The sequence below is a fragment of the Octopus sinensis genome, linkage group LG27 (genome assembly GCF_006345805.1).
Source record: "Octopus sinensis linkage group LG27, ASM634580v1, whole genome shotgun sequence".
Classification (NCBI taxonomy): domain Eukaryota; kingdom Metazoa; phylum Mollusca; class Cephalopoda; order Octopoda; family Octopodidae; genus Octopus; species Octopus sinensis.
Genome location: NC_043023.1, coordinates 12651270 through 12672726, shown reverse-complemented (window position 1 = coordinate 12672726; position 21457 = coordinate 12651270). Strand labels below are relative to the sequence as shown.

Here is a 21457-nt window from a genome sequence, read left to right as displayed (position 1 = left end):
GCTTATCTCTCTTCAGACTGCTACTCATTCCTTCCTTCTCCTTTGGTCGAATTGCTAAGTTACGATGACGTAATCAGCCGAAACCGAAAATGAAGCGTTGACTTGGGACAAACACAAGTCACAGATATGGAAATATGTGTGTGTGCGTGTTTGTCTGTGTGTGTGCATGTGTGTTTGCGCACGTAACTGTGTGTGTGTGTGTCTGTGATATATATATACATGTATATATATACACCTTTTACACATTTTTTACCATTTTTGCCACCCGGGCGCCAATCTAGTACGGTTGATCGTGTGAATTTTCCAAGCCCCGTCCCCACCCCCTCCTTTGTCAGCGAGCTTTTTTTTTTCGTCATATTCCTTCAATATACGATGCCTTACACCTGTTACACATATTTTTTTCCATTTTTGCCACCTGGGCGCGGATCTATAAATAATTTATTTACTTAGTTTAATAAAAAAAAATTGTAGGATCGACTACTTACGACTAGCTTGCGCGAGTGCGCCCACATTGAAAATGTCCAGTACACAAAAGAACAGCTGTCTGTCACAGGAAACAATAGAGAATCCTCATCATCATCATTGTTTAACATCTGTTTTCCCTGCTAGCATGGGTTGGACAGTTGACTGGGTCTGGGAAACCAGGAGGCTGCACCAGGTTGCAGTCTGATCTGGCAGTGTCTCTACAGCTGGATGCCCTTCCTAAACGCCAACTACTCTGTCAGTGTAGTGGATGCTTTTCATGTGCCACCGGCACAGGGGCCAGGTGAGGCTGGCTTCGGCCAAGATCGGCCGTTGCTTTTTATGTGCCACCGGCACAGAGGCCAGGCGTGGCTGGCAATGGCCACAATCGGATGGTGCTTTTTACGTGCAACCAGTACTGGTATCACAGCTACAATTTCCATTGATGTTGATTGATTTCGATTTTGATTCTCACTTGCATCAACAGGTCTTCAGTAGTAGAGTTTTCTGTCCCAAGAAGGAAAGGTATGCATAAGTGGACTGGCTACATCCCAGGTAGAGACCATGGGTTATGGTCTCACTTGTCCTGCCGGGTTGTAATAAATTTTGATATTGATACGATTACACCTGTGTATGAATACTCAGATGTGTACTTAATTGGCGTTTTTGAGAGAATGACATACCACAAATATCACAATGATATGGTTTTTCCCCAGTATGAATACGTTTATGTTTAGGCAAGTCACTACTGTGAGAGAATGATTTACCACAGATATCACAATGATATGGTTTTTAACCTGAATGAATACGTTTGTGACTGATTAAATTGCTATTACCAGAAAATGACTTACCACAGATATCGCAATGATATGGCTTCTCACCTGAATGGATACGTTTGTGCTTGTTTAAAGTAGAATTATGGGAAAGTGATTTACCACAGATATCACAATGGTATGGCTTCTCTCCTGTATGAATACGTTTGTGATCAGTTAAACTGTTACTTCTAGAAAATGATTTACCACAGACATTACAATGATGGGGCTTTTCTCTTGTAGGTGTACGTTTGTGTTTATTTAAGTCACCACTGGTAGAGAATGATTTACCACAGATATCACACTGATATGGTTTTTTCCCCAGTATGAATACGTATATGACTAGTCAAAGAACTATTTGTAGTGAATGATTTACCACAGATATCACAATAGTATGGCTTCTCTCCTGTATGAATAAATTTGTGATGAGTTAAATTGCTATTTTCAGAAAATGATTTATCACAGATATCACACTGATATGGTTTCTCTCTTGTATGAGTACGTTTGTGTTTAGGTAAGTCAGCACTTCGAGAAAATGATTTACCACAGATATCACACTGATGCGGCTTTTCCCCAGTATGAATAAATTTGTGATGAGTTAAAGTGCTATTGTCAGAAAATGATTTACCACAGATATCACAATGGTTTTTCTCCTGTATGAGTACGTTTCTGTTTATTTAAGTCACTATTGGTAGAGAATGATTTACCACAGATATCACACTGATATGGTTTCTCTCCTGTATGAGTACATAGGTGTCCGGTTAAAGTGCCAATTTCAGAGAATGATTCACCACAGATATCACATTGATATGGTTTTTCCCTGTATGAATACGTTTATGTTTAGGCAAGTGACTACTGTGAGAGAATGATTTACCACAGATATCGCAATGGTATTGCTTCACTCCTGTATGAATACGTTTGTGCTCTTTTAAAGAAGAAGGCTGAGAAAATGATTTACCACAGATATCACAATGATGCGGCTTTTCCCCAGTATGAATAAATTTGTTTTGAGTTAAAGTGCTATTTTGAGAAAATGATTTACCACAGATATCACTCTGATGCGGCTTTTCCCCAGTATGAATAAATTTGTGATGAGTTAAAGTGCTATTGTCAGAAAATGATTTACCAGAGATATCACACTGATATGGTTTTTCTCCAGTATGAACACGTCTGTGCCTTCTTAGATTACAACTTTGAGAGAATGACTTACCACAGATATCAAAGTGATATGGCTTCTCTCTTTTATCATTGATTTTTGCTTTTGTTGAATTATTCATTATGAGATAATAATTTCGTTATACATATCACAATGATAGTATCTGTTTCATTTCTATGAATGTTTGTGTTCAAATGCATCAGAGAATAATTAAATGTTACTTTCATTGGTGATCTTGCTTAATATCTAAAACAGAAGATATAAATTGGTTAACTCTTCTGTAAAGTTACTCAAACTTAACCTGTAGGTTCATCATCATCTCTACATTCCAGATGGCAAAAAAAATGTTGCTCTTAATTCCATCATCCAGAAGAAATATTTCCCCATCGTTCGTCGAAGATTTTATTTATATAAAGAAGCTGATGTTTTGATGAATGTGCCTTATGAATATATGGTCTTCCTTTAATTGATGAAAGTCAATAAAAATATCAGACACACATCCCGAATGAAGAAATTTCTTTTAAATCAACATGGTATGATATTCTGAAATAGGAAAAAAATTCATTTCTATGAATATATTTGTGTTGCTAACTTCAGAGAATAATTTAATGCTATGCTTCTTTCATCTGTGATCTTGCTTAATATCTAAATCAAGAAATATTTTGCTGTTGTTTTTCACAGATTTCCTTTATAAGATGAGTTTGATGTATTGATGAATGCTCCTTATAAATATATCATCTTCCTTTGGTTGATGGGAGCTGATAAAATATCAGAGGCACATCTGAATGAAGCAATTTCTTTCATATCAACAGGATGTTATATTCTGAAATAGAAAAAAAAAAGAAGCAGTGAGATAAAGAGAATCATTAAACGACATAGTAATTCAACATTGCAAATCTTACAACATCAACACTGTCATCCATTTAATGTCTATGTTTGCAGGGGTCAGAATCCATTGAGGCATTGAAACTTTTACAACATTCTCTATAGAGATTTCTCTATTGTTCTGCTGTGGGGAAAATTTTGGTGAAGGGTTAAATAAAATTTTGGCTCTGGTGGATCCAATCTACTTCATGCGTGCAAGATTCACTACAAATATATTTGTATACACACACACACATATATATATATATATATACATACAAGTATTAAGAGAGGGACCACATGTGGTCACTCTAATGCTAGAAATAGATCGGCAAAGGGAATCCACACTAAAGAATTGTTCTCAAGCATTAATTCAACACGCCAAGAATGTAAGCGGGCAGGACAAATGAAAAATAACGAAAAAATGGATTAACTCTATACAATTGTTTCATCGTTAATAGATTGTGTAATTTTACTTACAAATCATTTTCGAATCATCGGTAGAGTATATCAAAAACGTAATTTGCTGAACCAAACGCCAAAATCCATACGAAATTGATGTTATTAATTAATATTCAATTTCTTTCACCCTTACACACACACATATATGTATACATAATAATACATATATATGCATAAATACATATGTATACGTACATACATGTTTGTTTATATTCGCGAGTGCCCGTTCTGCGTATTTTATTTTTTAGTATAAAATAGTTAAAAAAATAGATTAATCGTTCTAATTTTCTCTGGTACTACTTAAAAAGAGTGGTCCCGGTGCGCACACGCGCGATAGTTAGTCGTGATTAGTCGATCCTACAACGACTACCTAGCAAAGTAAATAAAACACAAAATAAATAATTGTTTTCACACAAAGTAAATTAGTTTTTGGCGATCCTTCGGTATAGGTACCGTCAGTGGCTTTGTTTACATTTCTGAAGATAACAGAAACCCTTTTCTCCCACCGGTTAATATCTAGATCCGCACCCGGTGGAAAAAATGGAAACGCAAACGTGTAACAGTTGTAAGGCATCGTATATTGACGTAATAAGACGGAAAAAAGGGGCGCTGACGAACGGGGGTGGGGGGGGAAGGGGGGGGGAAATTCCCAGGATCAACCTGGAATCTAAAATGTGTAACAGTTGTAAGGCATCGTATATTGACGGAATAAGACGTAAAAAAAGGGCGCTGACGAACGGGGGTGGGGGGGGTCGGAAAATTCCCAGGATCAACCGTAGAGGATCCACGCCCAGGTGGCAAAAATGGAAAAAAATATGTGTAAGAGGTGTAAGGCATCGTATATTGAAGGAATATGACGAAAAAAAAGCGCGCTGACAAACGGGGGGGGGGGAGGGCGCTCGGAAAATTGCCTACGATTTAAAGAAAAATTTACCATCAATTTTCACCATTTAAACGCATTGTTGGCATAAGGGAAGTAACTCTCTAAAAATCTCTATATATAAACGGCAGTTTTTCTGTGTGTCTGTCAGGTTGTACCCTCACCCTGACCACGGCTTTCAACCGATTCTGATGAAACTTGACACACACATAACCCAATGTCATAATTCAAAACTAACGCAGCGAAAATTTTGAAAAGTTCCCCCAGTTCTGAAAAAAATCGATAAATTCGACATGGGGTCGAGAATTTCAATTTTTTTGCTATTTTCAATATTTTTCAATATTTTTGCTAAAAATGCTTTATAGTTATTTCCCTTACAAACCCGAGCAACGCCGGGCGATACTGCTAGTCTATATATATATTTTTTTTTATTTTACAAACAAAAAGTGAAAACTGAAGTAATGGAATTTGAATTTTTGAAGTTGCGATTGATAATTATTCTGTGACAATCAATAATATTGGGAAGTGCCAGCCCAACTTCCGGTTGACCACATTGAGTGACCACATTGCCGGAAGTGCCAGCCCTAATTGCGTGAAGTGCCAGCCCTAATTGCGTGCGCAGGCAGCGTGGAAAAGCCTTTCAAATTTGTGTATTCGCAGTGACTAGACGTACTCTTCCCTTTAACGAAAATATTATTTGAATTTATCTTTAATCTGGTCATTTTAATTTGCATGATGGCATCGTGTGTTATTCCGTGCGAGCTGAGTCTGTATGACGGGGTTTCGAGATTTCGGCTTAACGATGAAACAGCATTAGAATTTTTTCGGGAACATGGGGTGATACCAAGAAATGTGAATTGCCCGACGTGCAATTCACCGTGTATTCTACGAAATGGAACACATATATTTCGTTGCAGGAAAATGGTTCGCAGAAGAAGACAGAAGGCGACAGAATGTGGTTTTTCTGTTTCCATATTTAAGAACACCTTTTTGAATCGGAGTAGATTAACCCCCTGGAAAATTCTTTTGTATGTAAACCATTTCTTAACAGAAGATTGGTCGCACCAAGCAGTTATTGAGAATTTAGATATATCGCTTGCTACGTCGGTTGATTGGAGGTCCTTCTGCTCTGAAGTCTGTCTTCATTGGGCCACAAATTCCCAAACACCAATTGGAGGGCCAGGAATAGAAGTAGAAATAGATGAGACAGTCTTGGTTAGGAGGAAATATAACAGGGGGAGACTTGTGAAAACTATTTGGCTATTTGGCGGAATCGAAAGAGATTCCAAGAAAAATTTTTTGATACCCCTGACATCAGAATGTGGTGAAATTCTAAGGCGAGATTCTTCCACACTAATTCCATTAATTAGACGCCACATTAAACCTGGTTCAACTGTATATAGTGATTGTTGGCCCGTATATAATAGGTTAGATACATTAGGCTACACGCATTTTAAGATAAATCACAGCCAGAATTTTGTAGATCCAACAAACCCATCTATACATACACAGACAATAGAAAGATTTTGGGGGAGCTTAAAAAAAAACGTCATAAGAGCAGGAATTAAATCGTGTTACTTAAAACAATATGTAGCTACATACCAATTCATGCAAGCTTTCCGCCCTGCTCCCAAAAGGATTCATGAATTTTTATTGCAAGCTGCGAATTTGTATCCTGGGCAATAAAGATGTTCGACCAATTTCCACGTGGCTGCTGTAACAACTGACAACGTTAAAGAATTTGAAATAGAAGCGTGGTAGATTTGTTGAAAATAATCAGCAAATCTACCACACATGTGGTAAGTACAGATTATATTTTCCCAATATTATTGATTGTCACAGAATAATTATCAATCGCAACTTCAAAAATTCAAATTCTATTACTTCAGTTTTCACTTTTTGTTTGTAAAATAAAAAAAAAATATATATAGACTAGCAGTATCGCCCGGCGTTGCTCGGGTTTGTAAGGGAAATAACTATAAAGCATTTTTAGCAAAAATATTGAAGAATATTGAAAATAGCAAAAAAATTGAAATTCTCGACCCCATGTCGAATTTATCGATATTTTTCAGAACTGGGGGAACTTTTCAAAATTTTCGCTGCGTTAGTTTTGAATTATGACATTGGGTTATGTGTGTGTCAAGTTTCATCAGAATCGGTTGAAAGCCGTGGTCAGGGTGAGGGTACAACCTGACAGACACACAGAAAAACTGCCGTTTATATATAGAGATTTTTAGAGAGTTACTTCCCTTATGCCAACAATGCGTTTAAATGGTGAAAATTGATGGTAAATTTTTCTTTAAATCGTAGGCAATTTTCCGAGCGCCCTCCCCCCCCCGTTTGTCAGCGCGCTTTTTTTTCGTCATATTCCTTCAATATACGATGCCTTACACCTCTTACACATATTTTTTTCCATTTTTGCCACCTGGGCGTGGATCCTCTACGGTTGATCCTGGGAATTTTCCGAGCGCCCTCCCCCCCCCCCCCGTTTGTCAGCGCGCTTTTTTTTCGTCATATTCCTTCAATATACGATGCCTTACACCTCTTACACATATTTTTTTCCATTTTTGCCACCTGGGCGTGGATCCTCTACGGTTGATCCTGGGAATTTTCCGACCCCCCCCCACCCCCGTTCGTCAGCGCCCTTTTTTTACGTCTTATTCCGTCAATATACGATGCCTTACAACTGTTACACATTTTAGATTCCAGGTTGATCCTGGGAATTTCCACCACCACCCCCCCACCCCCGTTCGTCAGCGCCCCTTTTTTCCGTCTTATTACGTCAATATACGATGCCTTACAACTGTTACACATTTGCGTTTCCATTTTTTCCACCGGGTGCGGATCTAGATATTAACCCTCCCACCCCTAACACAAACCTTAACCATAACGCCCCCATATATAAGAAAAAAAGACACTTTCTTGAAATGTATCTGGTACTTCCGGTACCTATACCGAAGTTACGCTCATTTTTTCAAACAAAGAATATAATTTTTTTAAAACAAAGTAAATAAAACAAAAGTACAAAGAAAGGATCGATTAGTCACGACTAGCTACTGCAGAATTGCGCACCGGGACCTCTCTTCTTAAATAGTACCCTTGTAAGAGTTAGCAGTTCCTTCTCTAAGCTTGGATTCGAAATCGAGTCCAAGAATCATCGGTCGTCAAATACCAATGCATGTATAGGCGCGAAATAAGGAATCCCTTTGTCCTGACATTGCTCAGGTCGGAGGTCAAAGGGAGATGATCAATCAGTTTTTGTCAGAACAAAGGGATTCTTAATTTCGCGCCTATACATGCATTGGTATTTGACGACCGATGATTCTTGGATTCGATTTCGAATCCAAGCTTAGAGAAGGAACTGCTAACTCTTACACCCTTATAAGTTTGTTTATATTCGCGAGTGCCCGTTCTCCGTATTTTATTTTTTAGTATAAAATATTTAAAAAATAGATTAATCTTTCTAATTTTCTCCATACTTTATGTATTCTGGATATATTTCCCATTTCCTAACTTTTTCTCACAAGTAAGCGTCATTATCTTGGAGAGGTGCGCGGTACTACTAGCGAACAGTGGTCCAGGTGCGCGCATCCGTGCTAGCTAGTCGTATGTAGTCGATCCTACGACTTTTTAACCCTAACCTTAGTTTGTTAACAAAAATAATGTATTTACTTAGTTTTAAAGATTGTAGGATCGACTACTTACGACTAGCAAGCGCGGATACGCGAGTGCACGCACCGGGACCACTGTTCGCTAGTAGTACCTTATTATTATTGGTATTATCATCATCATTACAGCCTTAAAATAAATCTTTGTCAACTTACCGTATTCAGACACAAACAACGAGTCAACGATCGTTAATTAAGCACCTTAATTAATTAATTAAGGAAAGTTATATCCCTTTATATGGTTATAGTTCTTCAATTTTCTATGACTGGTTCGTTTCGTTCCGGTGTCTTCTTTGTCCCATTCTGTCAACGATTTTACCATCGAGGTAATATAGAATATATACACTCACATATTCTAATCTACGACCGTTTCCAGCGCACGAACTGGACCCCGTCGCAGACACCGAAAGAAAGAAGGCATCTTTGACTTATATCTTCCTGATGTGACGTCAGGCCGTTGCACTTCCGATCCGTTTCTGACGTCATTTTCTCTCCTGTCCAATCATTGTCCTTCCTTCACACTTCTCTCTCATCTAAAGAACAATGCTTGGATACCTTTTGGGGATCTTTTCGGTTTGACCGGCAGTTTTTGAAAATAATTTCCACGTAACTAAACACTTTTAAACTTCGTATACTGGTAGAATGTGTTTATAAAACATCTTTTTCTCTTGGCTTTATTGAGAAAATTCTATAGTTTGTAAGATATTTGGGATCTTTTCGGTTTGAACGGCAGTTTATTAAAAGAATGTCCACGTAACTAAACACTTTTAAACTTCGTATACTGGTAGAATGTGTTTATAAAACATCTTTTTCTCTTGGCTTTATTGAGAAAATTCTATAGTTTGTAAGATATTTGGGATCTTTTCGGTTTGAACGGCAGTTTTTTTTAATAATTTCCACGTGTTAGGGTTAGAAGTGGGGAGAAAAGGCTTTCTGTTATCTTCGCAAATGTAAACAAAGTCACGTGTGTACTTATATATCGAAGCATCGCCTTATTATTTACTTTGTGTAAAAAAAAAGGATCTTTTCGGTTTGACCGGCAGTTTTTTGTAGCGGTGTCATATGAAATTGTCACCCATAATTATGACCCTAGTATCGATCTATTGCATTTCAATCTTTGTTAGGGTTAGGGGTGGGGAAAGGGCATCTTTTTTTCTTCAAAAATGTAAATAATCCCAATCTGTTTCTTAAACGAAGGACATATTCATAAGGCACATAATGTTTTTTTTTTACCTCAATAGACGTCCTTGATTGGTTGAAATTGCAGAAAAAAAACAACAAATATGTTACAAACTACAGAATTTTCTCAATAAAGCCAAGGAAAAGGATGCTTTATAAATACATTCTATCTGTATACGAAGTTTAAAGTTTTTTTAGTTACCTAGAAATTTAAAAACCTGCCGTTCAAACCGAAAAGATCTCCATTATTCCCAGAGAATAGTTGGCGAACCAGATGGCAGCACCAGGCTTCATTCTGATCTGGTAGAGTTTCTACAGCTGGTTGGTGTTAGGAGGGCATCCAGCTGTAGAAACTCTGCCAGATCAGATTGGAGCCTGGTGCAGCTTCCTGGTTCGCCAGTCCTCAATCAAATCGTACAACCCATGCTAGAATGGAAATTGGACGTTAAACGATGATGATGATGATGATCACAGTGATCAATTTTCTCTCATGTATAATTAAGTTGCTACTTTGAGAGAACCGTCAGTGGATGGAATGTAGTGTCTTGTGTTCGATATTCGAAGGTTGATTAATTCTTCCAATGACAACGGGGAGGGAAAAGATGGCGCCGCTCTCAACATAATGCACAATTACGAAAGGAAATAGAGTAGCGCTGGGATTTTTACCTTTTGACCTACAGATTTAAAAGACAATTCTTAAATCTGCAGAAAATTAGGAAGATTCATCATCATCATCATCATCATTTAGCGTCCGTTTTCCATGCTAGCATGGGTTGGACGGTTCAACTGGGGTCTGTGAAGCTAGAAGGCTTCATCAAGCCCAATTAGATCTGGCAGTGTTTCTATGGCTGGATGCCCTTCCTAACAGCATTCACTCCGTGAGTGTAGTGGGTGCTTTTTACGCGCCACCCGCACAAGGGCCAGACAGAGCTGGCAAACGGCCACGAACGGATGGTGCTTTTACGTGTCACCGGCACAGGGCCAGACTAGGCTGGCAACAGACATGAACGGGTGGTGCTTTTACGTCCCACCGACACGGGGACCAGGCAGAGCTGGCACACGGCCAAGAACGGATGGTGCTTCTACGTGTCACTGGCACAGGGGCCAGGTGAGGCTGGCAACGGACACGAATGGGTGGTGCTTTTACGTGTCACCGATACGGAGGCTAGACGGTGCGGCGCCGGAAACGACCACGATCGGATGGTTCGCTTAACCACAGCTGCAATTCCCACTGATGTTGATCGACCTCAATTTGGTTCTGCTTTCTGATATATGAATTGATTTGGTTTGATTTTGATTTTGACTGTTCTCACTGGTGTTGCTAAGTCTTCCATTTTTAAAAGTATTTTATACTAACAAATAAAATATGGAGAACGGGCACTCGCGAATATAAACAGATCATGTCGTGTAGCCAGCTGTAGATGTCTCCTTAGGCTGAATTACATCAACATCTCTATATATATTCTTACGGAAACACCCGTCGCCGCTCGCCCGAACGGGCAGGTTTGCCACGGAACCCAGAGAGAGGAGAGATAGAACAACAACATCAACTGTAACAGCAGCACAGAGAGACACAGAGGCAACCGAGAGAGACACAAAACTGCAAGGCAACAACTGGCTTACATTTAACAACTAGTTTATGACAATTAATTGTTACAACATCAAAGCATTTAAAGGAAACAACAAATCAATACAGGTATACAACAGATCAAAGCATTTAAACATGCAAGTAACAATATAACAGTCCGGTAACGACACAACAAGTCATATACAGTTCGAAGGACATTATACAATGTTCAAATCACAACACTGTACAAAATGTCTTTACACAATTCACATTGTTCATTTCACTGTTCAATACACCAATTCTTTTTTTTCCTTCTACAGTCTCTTTACATCGTAGCACGTATCAATACAATTAAATACCTTAATTCCTGATTAGAATAGCCAGTGTCCCATATTGTGGTTTCTCTCTCTCTGTCGCCTATTCCTCTGTATATATCCCTTTTTGCGCTGCTAGCTCCAACCTGCCAAGCTCTCGCATCCCAACCGCTTCCTCTGACTTCCAAAATCCGACAGTGCAAAAACCTCACTTGCTCTGTCCTTGCCACTACCCTAGCTCTGCTATACTCTCTGCCTGTCTTCCTCTGCCCCTCATCCTCTCTCACTGCTCTCAGCCCTAACTGCCTATCTCTATCCTCAATCTGTCTCTTAGCCTTATACTCTCTCTATCTGCTCTCAGCCCTTACTCTATCTTTCTCACTACTTTCCTCTTCCTCGGCCCTCACATCTCTCTGACCCCCAATCGACCGCACAAGGCCAAAAGGTCCCTCCAAAAAAGCCATTACTCTTCCAGTAAACAAAGGGCTGTTGCTTTTCTTCCAGACGTGCCGGCGCCACTCCCAAAAAGTGGGTCAAGAAATACTGCACTAGCCAAACCATAACAATATAAATGGCCAAATGTCTGTCTGTGTGTGCCTGTCCTTTAAACAAATCCACAATTTTTCAGTTAGAGGGCTCGCACTTTCTATGGTCATTCAAAACCGTCCAAGAGTGGTCGTGCACATCTTTACATTTCCCCAGTCACCCCGCAAAGCCATTAAATATATATATAAACGGCAAAATGTCTGTGTGTGTGTCTTTTATACAAATCCACAATTTTTCAGTTAGAGGTCTCGCACTTTCTATGGTCATTCAAAACCGTCCAAGGGTGGTCGTGCACACCTTTACATTTCCCCAGTCACCCTGCAAAGCCATTAAAAAATCAATAGAACAAGGATCTCTGAACAAATAACAATATCTATTTTTCTGTCTGTACAAGCGTTACATCTCTGGACAATCAGTAGCTAGGTCGCCTTGGTGCAGAAGCAACAGAGACAGTTTAATCACGATTGTGAAGGCATACTTCACAGATTCGCTGAAGTCATGGATCGCCTTCAGAATTCCAGCCACACGGAGCTGGTCAAGTGACGTCCGGCTTGGTTGGAAGCAGGGGCGAAGAGAGAGAGAGGACAGCGGTCAAGCCTAGCTGATGCTGATGACTGCACATGTGCATAAGGGGCTTCCAGCAGGCTCTTACCCCTGTGCATGCGTGGATGAAAATCCTAAAATGGCGTCAGGGACCAGGTGTCACTACACGGCTCCCCCTTGAGTGCGGGGCTTGAAAATAGAAAGATTGTAGTGGCACCAGAAATAAGATAGCTACCGATTACCCAGAAACTATGGGACAAAATATGACAACTCAAAAGAAAATGTAATCACAATATACATATAGGCGCAGGAGTGGCTGTGTGGTAAGTAGCTTGCTTACCAAACACATGGTTCTGGATTCAGTCCCATTGCGTGTCACCTTGGGTAAGTATCTACTATTGCCTCAGGCCGACCAATGCCTTGTGAGTGGATTTGGTAGACGGAAACTGAAAGAAGCCTGTTGTATAGATGTATATATATGAATGTGATTGTGTTTGTCCCCCTAGCATTGCTTGACAATCGATGCTGGTGTGTTTATGTCCCCGTCAGTTAGCAGTTCGGCAAAAGAGACCGATAGAATAAGTACTGGGCTTACAAAAGAATAAGTCCCGGGGTCGAGATGCTGCATTAAAGGCGGTGCTCCAGCATGGCCACAGTCAAACGACTGAAACAAGTAAAAGAGAAAGAGAAAGAGAGAATAAGCATGCACAAAAAATTTTATTTTTACAAAATGTTTAATAACAAAACATTGAAAATGTCCAGTACACAAAAGAAGAGCTGTCTGTCACAGGAAACTGTAGAGAATCCTCCTCATCATCATTGTATAACATCTGTTTTCCCTGCTAGCATGGGTTGGACGGTTGACTGGGGTCTGGGAAGCCAGGAGGCTGAACCAGGTTGCAGTCTGATCTGGCAGTGTTTCTGCAGCTGGATGCCCTTCTTAAACGCCAACCACTCTGTGAGTGCAGTGGATGCTTTTTACATGCCACCGGCACAGGGGCCAGGAGTGGCAGGCAGCGGCCACGATCGGTCGATGCTTTTTACGTGCCACTGGCACGGAAGCCAGGCAAGGATGGCAATGGCAAAGATCGGATGGTGCTTTTTACGTGCCAAGGGGCGCTGGCATCGGCCAAGATCGCTCGTTGCTTTTTATGTGCCACCAGCATGGGAGCCAGGCGAGGCTGGCAATGGCCACGATCAGATGGTGCTTTTTACATGCCACTGGCACAGGTGCCAGGGGAGGCTGCCAGCGGCACCGATCGGATGGTGCTTTTTACGTGCCACCAGCACTGGTATCTCAGCTACAATTTCCATTGATGTTAAGTGATTTTCATTCTATTTCTGATTCTCACTTGACTCAACAGGTCTTCACAAGTAGAGTTTTGTGTCTCAAGAAAGTAAGGTATGCAAAAGTGGACTGGCTACATCCCAGGTAGAGGCCATGGGTTATGGTCTCACTTGTCCTGCCAGGTTGTAATAAATTTGGATATTGATACGATTAGACCTGTGTATGAATACTCAGATGTGTGCTTAAGTGGCGCTTTTGAGAGAATGACTCACCACAGATATCACAATGATATGGTTTTTCCCCAGTATGAATACGATTATGTTTAGGCAAGTCACTACTGTGAGAGAATGATTTACCACAGATATCACAATGATATGGCTTCTCTCCTGTATGAATACGTAGGTGTCTCGTGAAATTGCTAATTTCAGAGAATGATTCACCAGTTATCACATTGATATGGTTTTTCCCCATTATGAATACGTATATGTCTAGTCAAATGACTATAGTGAATGATTAACCACAGATATCACAATGGAATGGCTTCTCTCCTGTATGACCACGTTTGTGTTCAGTCAAGTGACTAATTTGAGAGAATAATTTACCACAGATATCACACTGATGCGGCTTTTCCCCAGTATGAATAAATTTGTGACGAGTTAAAGTGCCATTTTCAGAAAATGATTTACTACAGATATCACACTGATATGGTTTTTCTCCAGTATGAACACGTCTGTGCATTCTTAGATTACCAGTTTTAGAGAATGACTTACCACAGATATCACAGTGATATGGCTTCTCTCTTTTATCAGAGATTTTTGCTTTAGTTGAATTATTCATAATGAGAGAATAATTTCGTTATACATATCACAATGATAGTATCTGTTTCATTTCTATGAATATTTGTGTTCAAATGCATCAGAGAATAATTAAATGTTATGTTACTTTCATTGGTGATCTTGCTTAATATCTAAAACAGAAGATATAAATTGGTTAACTCTTTTGTAAAGTTACTCAAACTTAACCTGTAGGTTCATCATCATTTTCTCGAAGTGCTGATTTACCTAAACACAAACGTACTCATACAGGAGGAAAGCCCCATCATTGTAATATCTGTGGTAAATCATTTTCTAGAAGTAACATTTTAACTGATCACAAACGTATTCATACAGGAGAGAAGCCATACCATTGTGATATCTGTGGTAAATCATTTTCTCAGCCTTCTTCTTTAAAAGGGCACAAACGTACTCATACAGGAGAGAAGCCATATGAGTGTGATATCTGTGGCAAATCATTTTCTGAGCCTTCTTCTTTAAAAAGGCACAAACATATTCATACAGGTGGGAAGCCATATCAATCTGATATCTGTGGTGAATCATTTTCTAGAAGTAACATTTTAACTGATCACAAACGTATTCATACAGGAGAGAAGCCATACAATTGTGATATCTGTGGTAAATCATTTTCTCAGCCTTCTTCTTTAAAAGGGCACAAACGTATTCATACAGGAGAGAAGCCATATCAGTGTGATATCTGTGGCAAATCATTTTCTCAGCCTTCTTCTTAAAAGGGCACAAACGTACTCATACAGGAGAGAAGCAATATCAATGTGATATCTGTGGTGAATCATTCTCTGAAAATAGCCATTTAACCAGACACCTACGTATTCATATAGGAGAGAAGCCATATTGTTGTAATATCTGTGGTAAATCATTCACTTACAGTAGTGACTTACCTAAACACAAACGTATACATACTGGGGAAAAACCATATCACTGTGATATCTGTGGTAAGACATTTTCTGATAATAGCAATTTGATCAGTCACAAACGTATTCATACAGGAGAGAAGCCATATCATTGTAATATCTGTGGTAAATCATTCTCTCACAGTAGTGACCTGCACAAACAGAAGATATAAATTGGTTAACTCTTTTGTAAAGTTACTCAAACTTAACCTGTAGGTTCATCATCATCTCTACATTCCAGATGGCAAAAAAAATGTTGCTCTTAATTCCATCATCCAGAAGAAATATTTCCCCATAGTTTGTCCAAGATTTTTTATATATAAAGAAGTTGATCTTTTGATGAACGTGCCTTATGAATATATGGTCTTCCTTTAATTGATGAAAGTCAATAAAAATATCAGACACACATCTGAATGAAGAAATTTCTTTTAAATCAACATGGTATGATATTATGAAATAGGAAAAAAATTCAATTCTATGAATATATTTGTGTTGCTATTTTCAGAGAATAATTTAATGCTATGCTTCTTTCATCTGTGATTTTGCTTAATATCTAAATCAAGAGGTGACAATTGTCTACCCCTTTGTAAAGTCATCCAAGCTTAATTAACCTGTAAAACAATCATCTCCTCTATATTCCAGACAGCAAAGACTTCAAATTGTTGCTGTTAATTCCATCGTCCAGAAGAAATATTTTGCTGTTGTTTTTCACAGATTTCCTTTATAAGATGAGTTTGATGTATTGATGAATGCTCCTTATAAATATATCATCTTCCTTTGGTTGATGGGAGCTGATAAAATATCAGAGGCACATCTGAATGAAGTAATTTCTTTCATATCAACAGGATGTTATATTCTGAAATAGAAAAAAAAACAAGCAGTGAGATAAAGAGAATCATTAAACGACATAGTAATTCAACATTGCAAATCTTACAACATCAACACTGTCATCCATTTAATGTCCATGTTTGCAGGGGTCAGAATCCATTGAGGCATTGAAACTTTTACAACATTCTGTATAGAGATTTCTCTATTGTTCTGCCGTGGGAAAAAGTTTGGTGAAGGGTTAATTAAAATTTTGGCTATGGTGGATCCAATCTACATCATGCGTGCAAGATTCACTGCAAATATATTTGTATACACACACACACACACACACACATATATATATATACATACAAGTAATAAGAGAAGGACCACATGTGGTCACTCTAACGCTAGAAATAGATCCGCAAAGGGAATCCGCCACTAAAGAATTGTTCTCAAGCATTAATTCAACATGCCAAGAACGTAAGCGGGCAGGACAAATGAAAAATAACGAAAAAATGGATTAACTCTGTACAATTGTTTCATCGTTAATAGATTGTGTAATTTTACTTACAAATCATTTTCGAATCATCGGTAGAGTATATCGAAAACATAATTTGCTGAACCAAACGCCAAACTCCATACGAAATTGATGTTATTAATTAATATTCAATTTCTTTCACCCTTACACACACACATATATGTATATATAATAATACATATATATGCATAAATACATACGTATACGTACATACATGTTTGTTTATATTCGCGAGTGCCCGTTCTGCGTATTTTATTTTTTAGTATAAAATAGTTTAAAAAATAGATTAATCGTTCAAATTTTCTCTGGTACGATTTAAAAAGAGTGGTCCCGGTGCGCGCACTCGCGCTAGTTTGTAGTGACTAGTCGATCCTACAACGACTATCTAGCAAAGTAAATAAAACACAAAATAAATAATTTTTTGGTGATCCTTCGGTATAAGTCCCGTGAGTGGCTTTGTTTACATTTCTGAAGACAACAGAAACCCTTCTCTCCCACCCCTAACACAAACCTTAACCACAACCCCCCATATAGAATAAAAAAATACACTATCTTGAAATGTATCTGGTAATTCCGGTACCTATACCGAAGTTTCGATCATTTTTTTAAAACAAAGTAAATAAAGCAAAAATGCAAAGTAAGGATTGACTAGTCACGACACGCTAGCGCGCCCACCGGGACCTCTCTTCTTAAATAGTACCCTTATATGTTTGTTTATATTCGCGAGTGCCCGTTCTCCGTATTTTATTTTTTAGTATAAAATATTTAAAAAATAGATTAATCTTTCTAATTTTCTCCATACTTTATGTATTCTGGATATATTTCCCATTTCAAAACTTTTTTCTCACAAGTAAGTGTCATTATCTTGGAGAGGTGCGAGGTACTACTAGCGAACAGTGGTCCAGGTGCGCGCACTCGCGCATTCGTGCAAGCTAGTCGTATGTAGTCGATCCTGCGACTTTTAAACCCTAACCTTAGTTTGTTTACAAAAATAATGTTTTACTTCGTTTTAAAAATTGTAGGATCGACTACTTACGATAGCAAGCTCTGTTCGCTAGTAGTACCTTATCATCATCATTACAGCCTTAAAATAAATCTTTGTCAACTTACCGTATTCAGATACAAACAACGAGTCAGCGATCGTTAATTAAGCACCTTAATTAATTAATTAAGGAAAGTTATATCCCTTTATATGGTTATAGTTCTTCAATTTTCTATGACTGGTTCGTTTCGTTCCGGTGTCTTCTTTGTTCCATTCTGTCAACGATTTTACCTTCAAGGTAATATAGAATATATACACTCACATATTCTAATCTACGACCGTTTCCAGCGCACGAACTGGACCCCGTCGCAGACACCGAAAGAAAGAAGGCATCTTTGACTTATATCTTCCTGATGTGACGTCAGGCCGTTGCACTTCCGATCCGTTTCTGACGTCATTTTCTCTCCTGTCCAATCATTGTCCTTCCTTCACACTTCTCTCTCATCTAAAGAACAATGCTTGGATACCTTTTGGGGATCTTTTCGGTTTGACCGGCAGTTTTTGAAAATAATTTCCACGTAACTAAACACTTTTAAACTTCGTATACTGGTAGAATGTGTTTATAAAACATCTGTTTCTCTTTGCTTTATTGAGAAAATTCTACAGTTTGTAAGATATTTGGGATCTTTTCGGTTTGAACAGCAGTTTTTTAAAATAATTTCCACGTGTTAGGGTTAGAAGTGGGGAGAAAAGGCTTTCTGTTATCTTCCCAAATGTAAACAAAGTCACGTGTGTACTTATATATCGAAGCATCGCCTTATTATTTACTTTGTGTAAAAAAAAAGGATCTTTTCGGTTTGACCGGCAGTTTTTTGTAGCGGTGTCATTATGAAATTGTCACCCATAATTATGACCCTTGTATCGATCTATTGCATTTCAATCTGTGGTAGGGTGAGGGGTGGGGGAAGGGTATCTTTTTTTCTTCAAAAATGTAAATAATCCCAATCTGTTTCTTAAACGAAGGACATAGTCATAAGGCAAATGTTTTTTTTACCTCAATAGACGTCATTGATTGGTTGAAATTGCAGAAAAAAAACAAGTATGTTACAAACTACAGAATTTTCTCATTAAAGCCAAGGAAAAGGATGCTTTATAAATACATTTTATCTGTATACGAAGTTTAAAATTTTTTTAGTTACCTAGAAATTTAAAAGCCTCCCGTTCAAACCGAAAAGATCCCCATTATTCCCAGAGAACAGTTGGCGAACCAGATGGCTGCACCAAGCTCCAATCTGATCTGGTAGAGTTTCTACAGCTGGTTGGTGTTAGGAAGGGCATCCAGCTGTAGAAACTCTGCCGGATCAGATTGGAGCCTGGTGCTGTCTCCTGGTTCGCCAGTCCTCAATCAAATCGTACAACCCATGCTAGAACGGAAATCGGACGTTAAACGATGATGATGATGATGATCACAGTGATCTATTTTCTCTCATGTATAATTAAGTTGCTACTTTGAGAGAACCGTCAGTGGATGGAATGTAGTGTCGTGTGTTCAATATTCGAAGGTTGATTAATTCTTCCAATGACAACGGGGAGGGAAAAGATGGCCCCGCTCCCAACATAATGCACAATTACGAAAGGAAATAGAGAAGCGCTGGGATTTTTACCTTTTGACCTACAGATTTAAAAGATAATTCTTCAATCTGCAAAAAATTAGAAAGATTCATCATCATCATCATTTAGCGTCCGCTTTCCATGCTAGCATGGGTTGGACGGTTCAACTGGGGTCTGTGAAGCTAGAAGGCTTCATCAAGCCCAGTCAGATCTGGCAGTGGTTCTACGGCTGGATGCCCTTCCTAATGCCAACCACTCCGTGAGTGTAGTGGGTGCTTTTTACGCGCCACCCGCACAGGTGCCAGACATTGCTGGCAAACGGTCACGAACGGGTGGTGCTTTTACGTGCCACCGACACGGGGGCCACACAGAGCTGGCAAATGGCCACGAACGGGTGGTGCATTTACGTGCCACCGACACGGGAACCAGGCAGAGCTGGCACACGGCCACGAACAGATGGAGCTTTTACGTGTCACCGGCACGAGGGCCAGGTGAGGCTGGCAACGGACACGAGCGGGTGGTGCTTTTACGTGTCACCGGCACGGGGCCAGACAAGGCTGGTAACGGACGCGAACGGGTGGTGCATTTACCTCCCACCGACACGGGGACCAGGCAGAGCTGGCACACGGCCACGAACGGATGGTGCTTTTATGTGTCACCGGCACGGGGGCCAGGCGAGGGTGGCGACGGACCCGAACGGGTGGTGCTTTTACGTGCCACCGACACGGAGGCTTGACGGTGCGGCGCGGGAAACGACCACGATCGGATGGTTCGCTTAACCACAGCTGCAATTCCCACTGATGTTGATCGACCTCAATTTGGTTCTGCTTTCTGATATATGAATTGATTTGCTTTGATTTTGACTGTTCTCACTGGTCTTGCATTTTAAAAATTATTTTATACTAACAAATAAAATATGGAGAACGGGCACTCGTGAATATAAACAGATCATGTCGTGTAGCCAGCTGTAGATGTCTCCTTAGGCTGAATTACATCAACATCTCTCTGTATATAAATGGCCAAATGTCTGTCTGTGTGTGCGTGTCCTTTATACAAATCCACATTTTTTCAGTTAGAGGGCTCGCACTTTCTATATCATTCAAAACTGTCCAAGGGCGGTCGTGCACATCTTTACATTTCCCCAGTCACCCCGCAAAGCAATTAAAAAATCAAGAGAACAAGGATCTCTGAACAAATAACAATATTTATTTTTCTGTCTGTACAAGCGTTACATCTCTGGACAATCAGCAGCTAGGTCGCCTTGGTGCGGAAGCAGTAGAGACAGTTTCATCACGATTGTGAAGGCATACTTCTCAGATTCACTGAAGTCATGGATCGCCTTCAGAATTCCAGCCACATGGAGCTGGTCAAGTTGCGCCCGGCTTGGTTGGAAGCAGGGGCGAAGAGAGAGAGCGAGGACTGTGGTCAAGCCTAGCTGATGCTGATGACTGCACATGCGTGGATGAAAATCCTAAAATGGCATCTGGGACCAGGCGTCACTACAAGGCTTCCACTTCAGTGCAGGGCAAGAAAATAGAAAGATTGTAGTGGCACCAGAAATAAGATAGCTACCGATTACCCAGAAACTATGGGACAAAATATGACAACTCAAAAGAAAATGTAATCACAATATAGATATAGGCGCAGGAGTGGCTGTGTGGTAAGTAGCTTGCTTACCAACCACATGGTTCTAGGTTCAGTCGCACTGCGTGTCACATTTGGTAAGTATTTTCTACTATAGCCTCATGCCGACCAAAGCCTTGTGAGTGGATTTGGTAGACGGAAATTGAAAGAAGCCTGTCGTATATATGAATATATATATATATATATGCATGTGTTTGTGTGTCTGTGTTTGTCCCCCTAGCATTGCTTGACAACCGATGCTGGTGTGTCTATGTCCCCGTCACTAGCAGTTCGGCAAAAGAGACCGATAGAATAAGTACTGGGCTTACAAAAGAATAAGTCCCGGGGTCGAGATGCACTATTAAAGGCGGAGCTCCAGCATGGCCACAGTCAAATGACTGAAACAAG

At 39.6% G+C, this 21457-nt stretch overlaps 3 protein-coding genes across 3 annotated transcripts in view; 1 reads left to right on the top strand and 2 right to left on the bottom strand.

Moving 5' to 3' along the window:
- Positions 1-855: 855 nt before the first annotated feature.
- On the bottom strand, positions 856-14618 carry LOC118768209 (zinc finger protein 679-like). The gene is made up of 3 exons (XM_036514302.1): positions 14399-14618; positions 14014-14152; positions 856-1481 (listed from the first exon to the last, which is right to left on the bottom strand). The coding sequence occupies exons 1-3, from the start codon at positions 14576-14578 to the stop codon at positions 1255-1257; spliced, it is 546 nt and encodes a 181-aa protein (XP_036370195.1). The 5' UTR covers positions 14579-14618; the 3' UTR covers positions 856-1254.
- Positions 14070-21457, bottom strand: part of LOC118768207 (zinc finger protein 708-like) — a 33221-nt gene continuing 25833 nt past the window's right edge. Inside the window, exon 5 of the mRNA XM_036514292.1 lies at positions 14070-14127. The gene's annotated coding sequence lies outside the window, so the exon portion shown is untranslated. The remainder of the gene's footprint in view (positions 14128-21457) is intronic.
- On the top strand, positions 15275-15658 carry LOC115225173 (zinc finger protein 3-like; the record flags this gene model as incomplete). The annotated part of the gene is made up of 1 exon (XM_029796121.2): positions 15275-15658. A coding segment is annotated over one exon (384 nt), but the record flags the coding sequence as incomplete, so codon positions are not given.

Excerpts from the sequence above, each read along its gene's own strand:
- LOC118768209 (XM_036514302.1), bottom strand. The coding sequence starts at position 14,578 with ATGAATAATTCAACTAAAGCAAAAATCTCTGATAAAAGAGAGAAGCCA. Across the intron at positions 14,153-14,398 it reads TTTCTGAAAATGGCACTTTA|ACGAGACACCTACGTATTCA; the intron begins ACTCGTCACAAA and ends ATTAGCAATTTC. Across the intron at positions 1,482-14,013 it reads ATATCATTGTGATATCTGTG|GTAAATCATTTTCTAGAAGT; the intron begins GTGAGTCATTCT and ends GTAATGTCTGTG.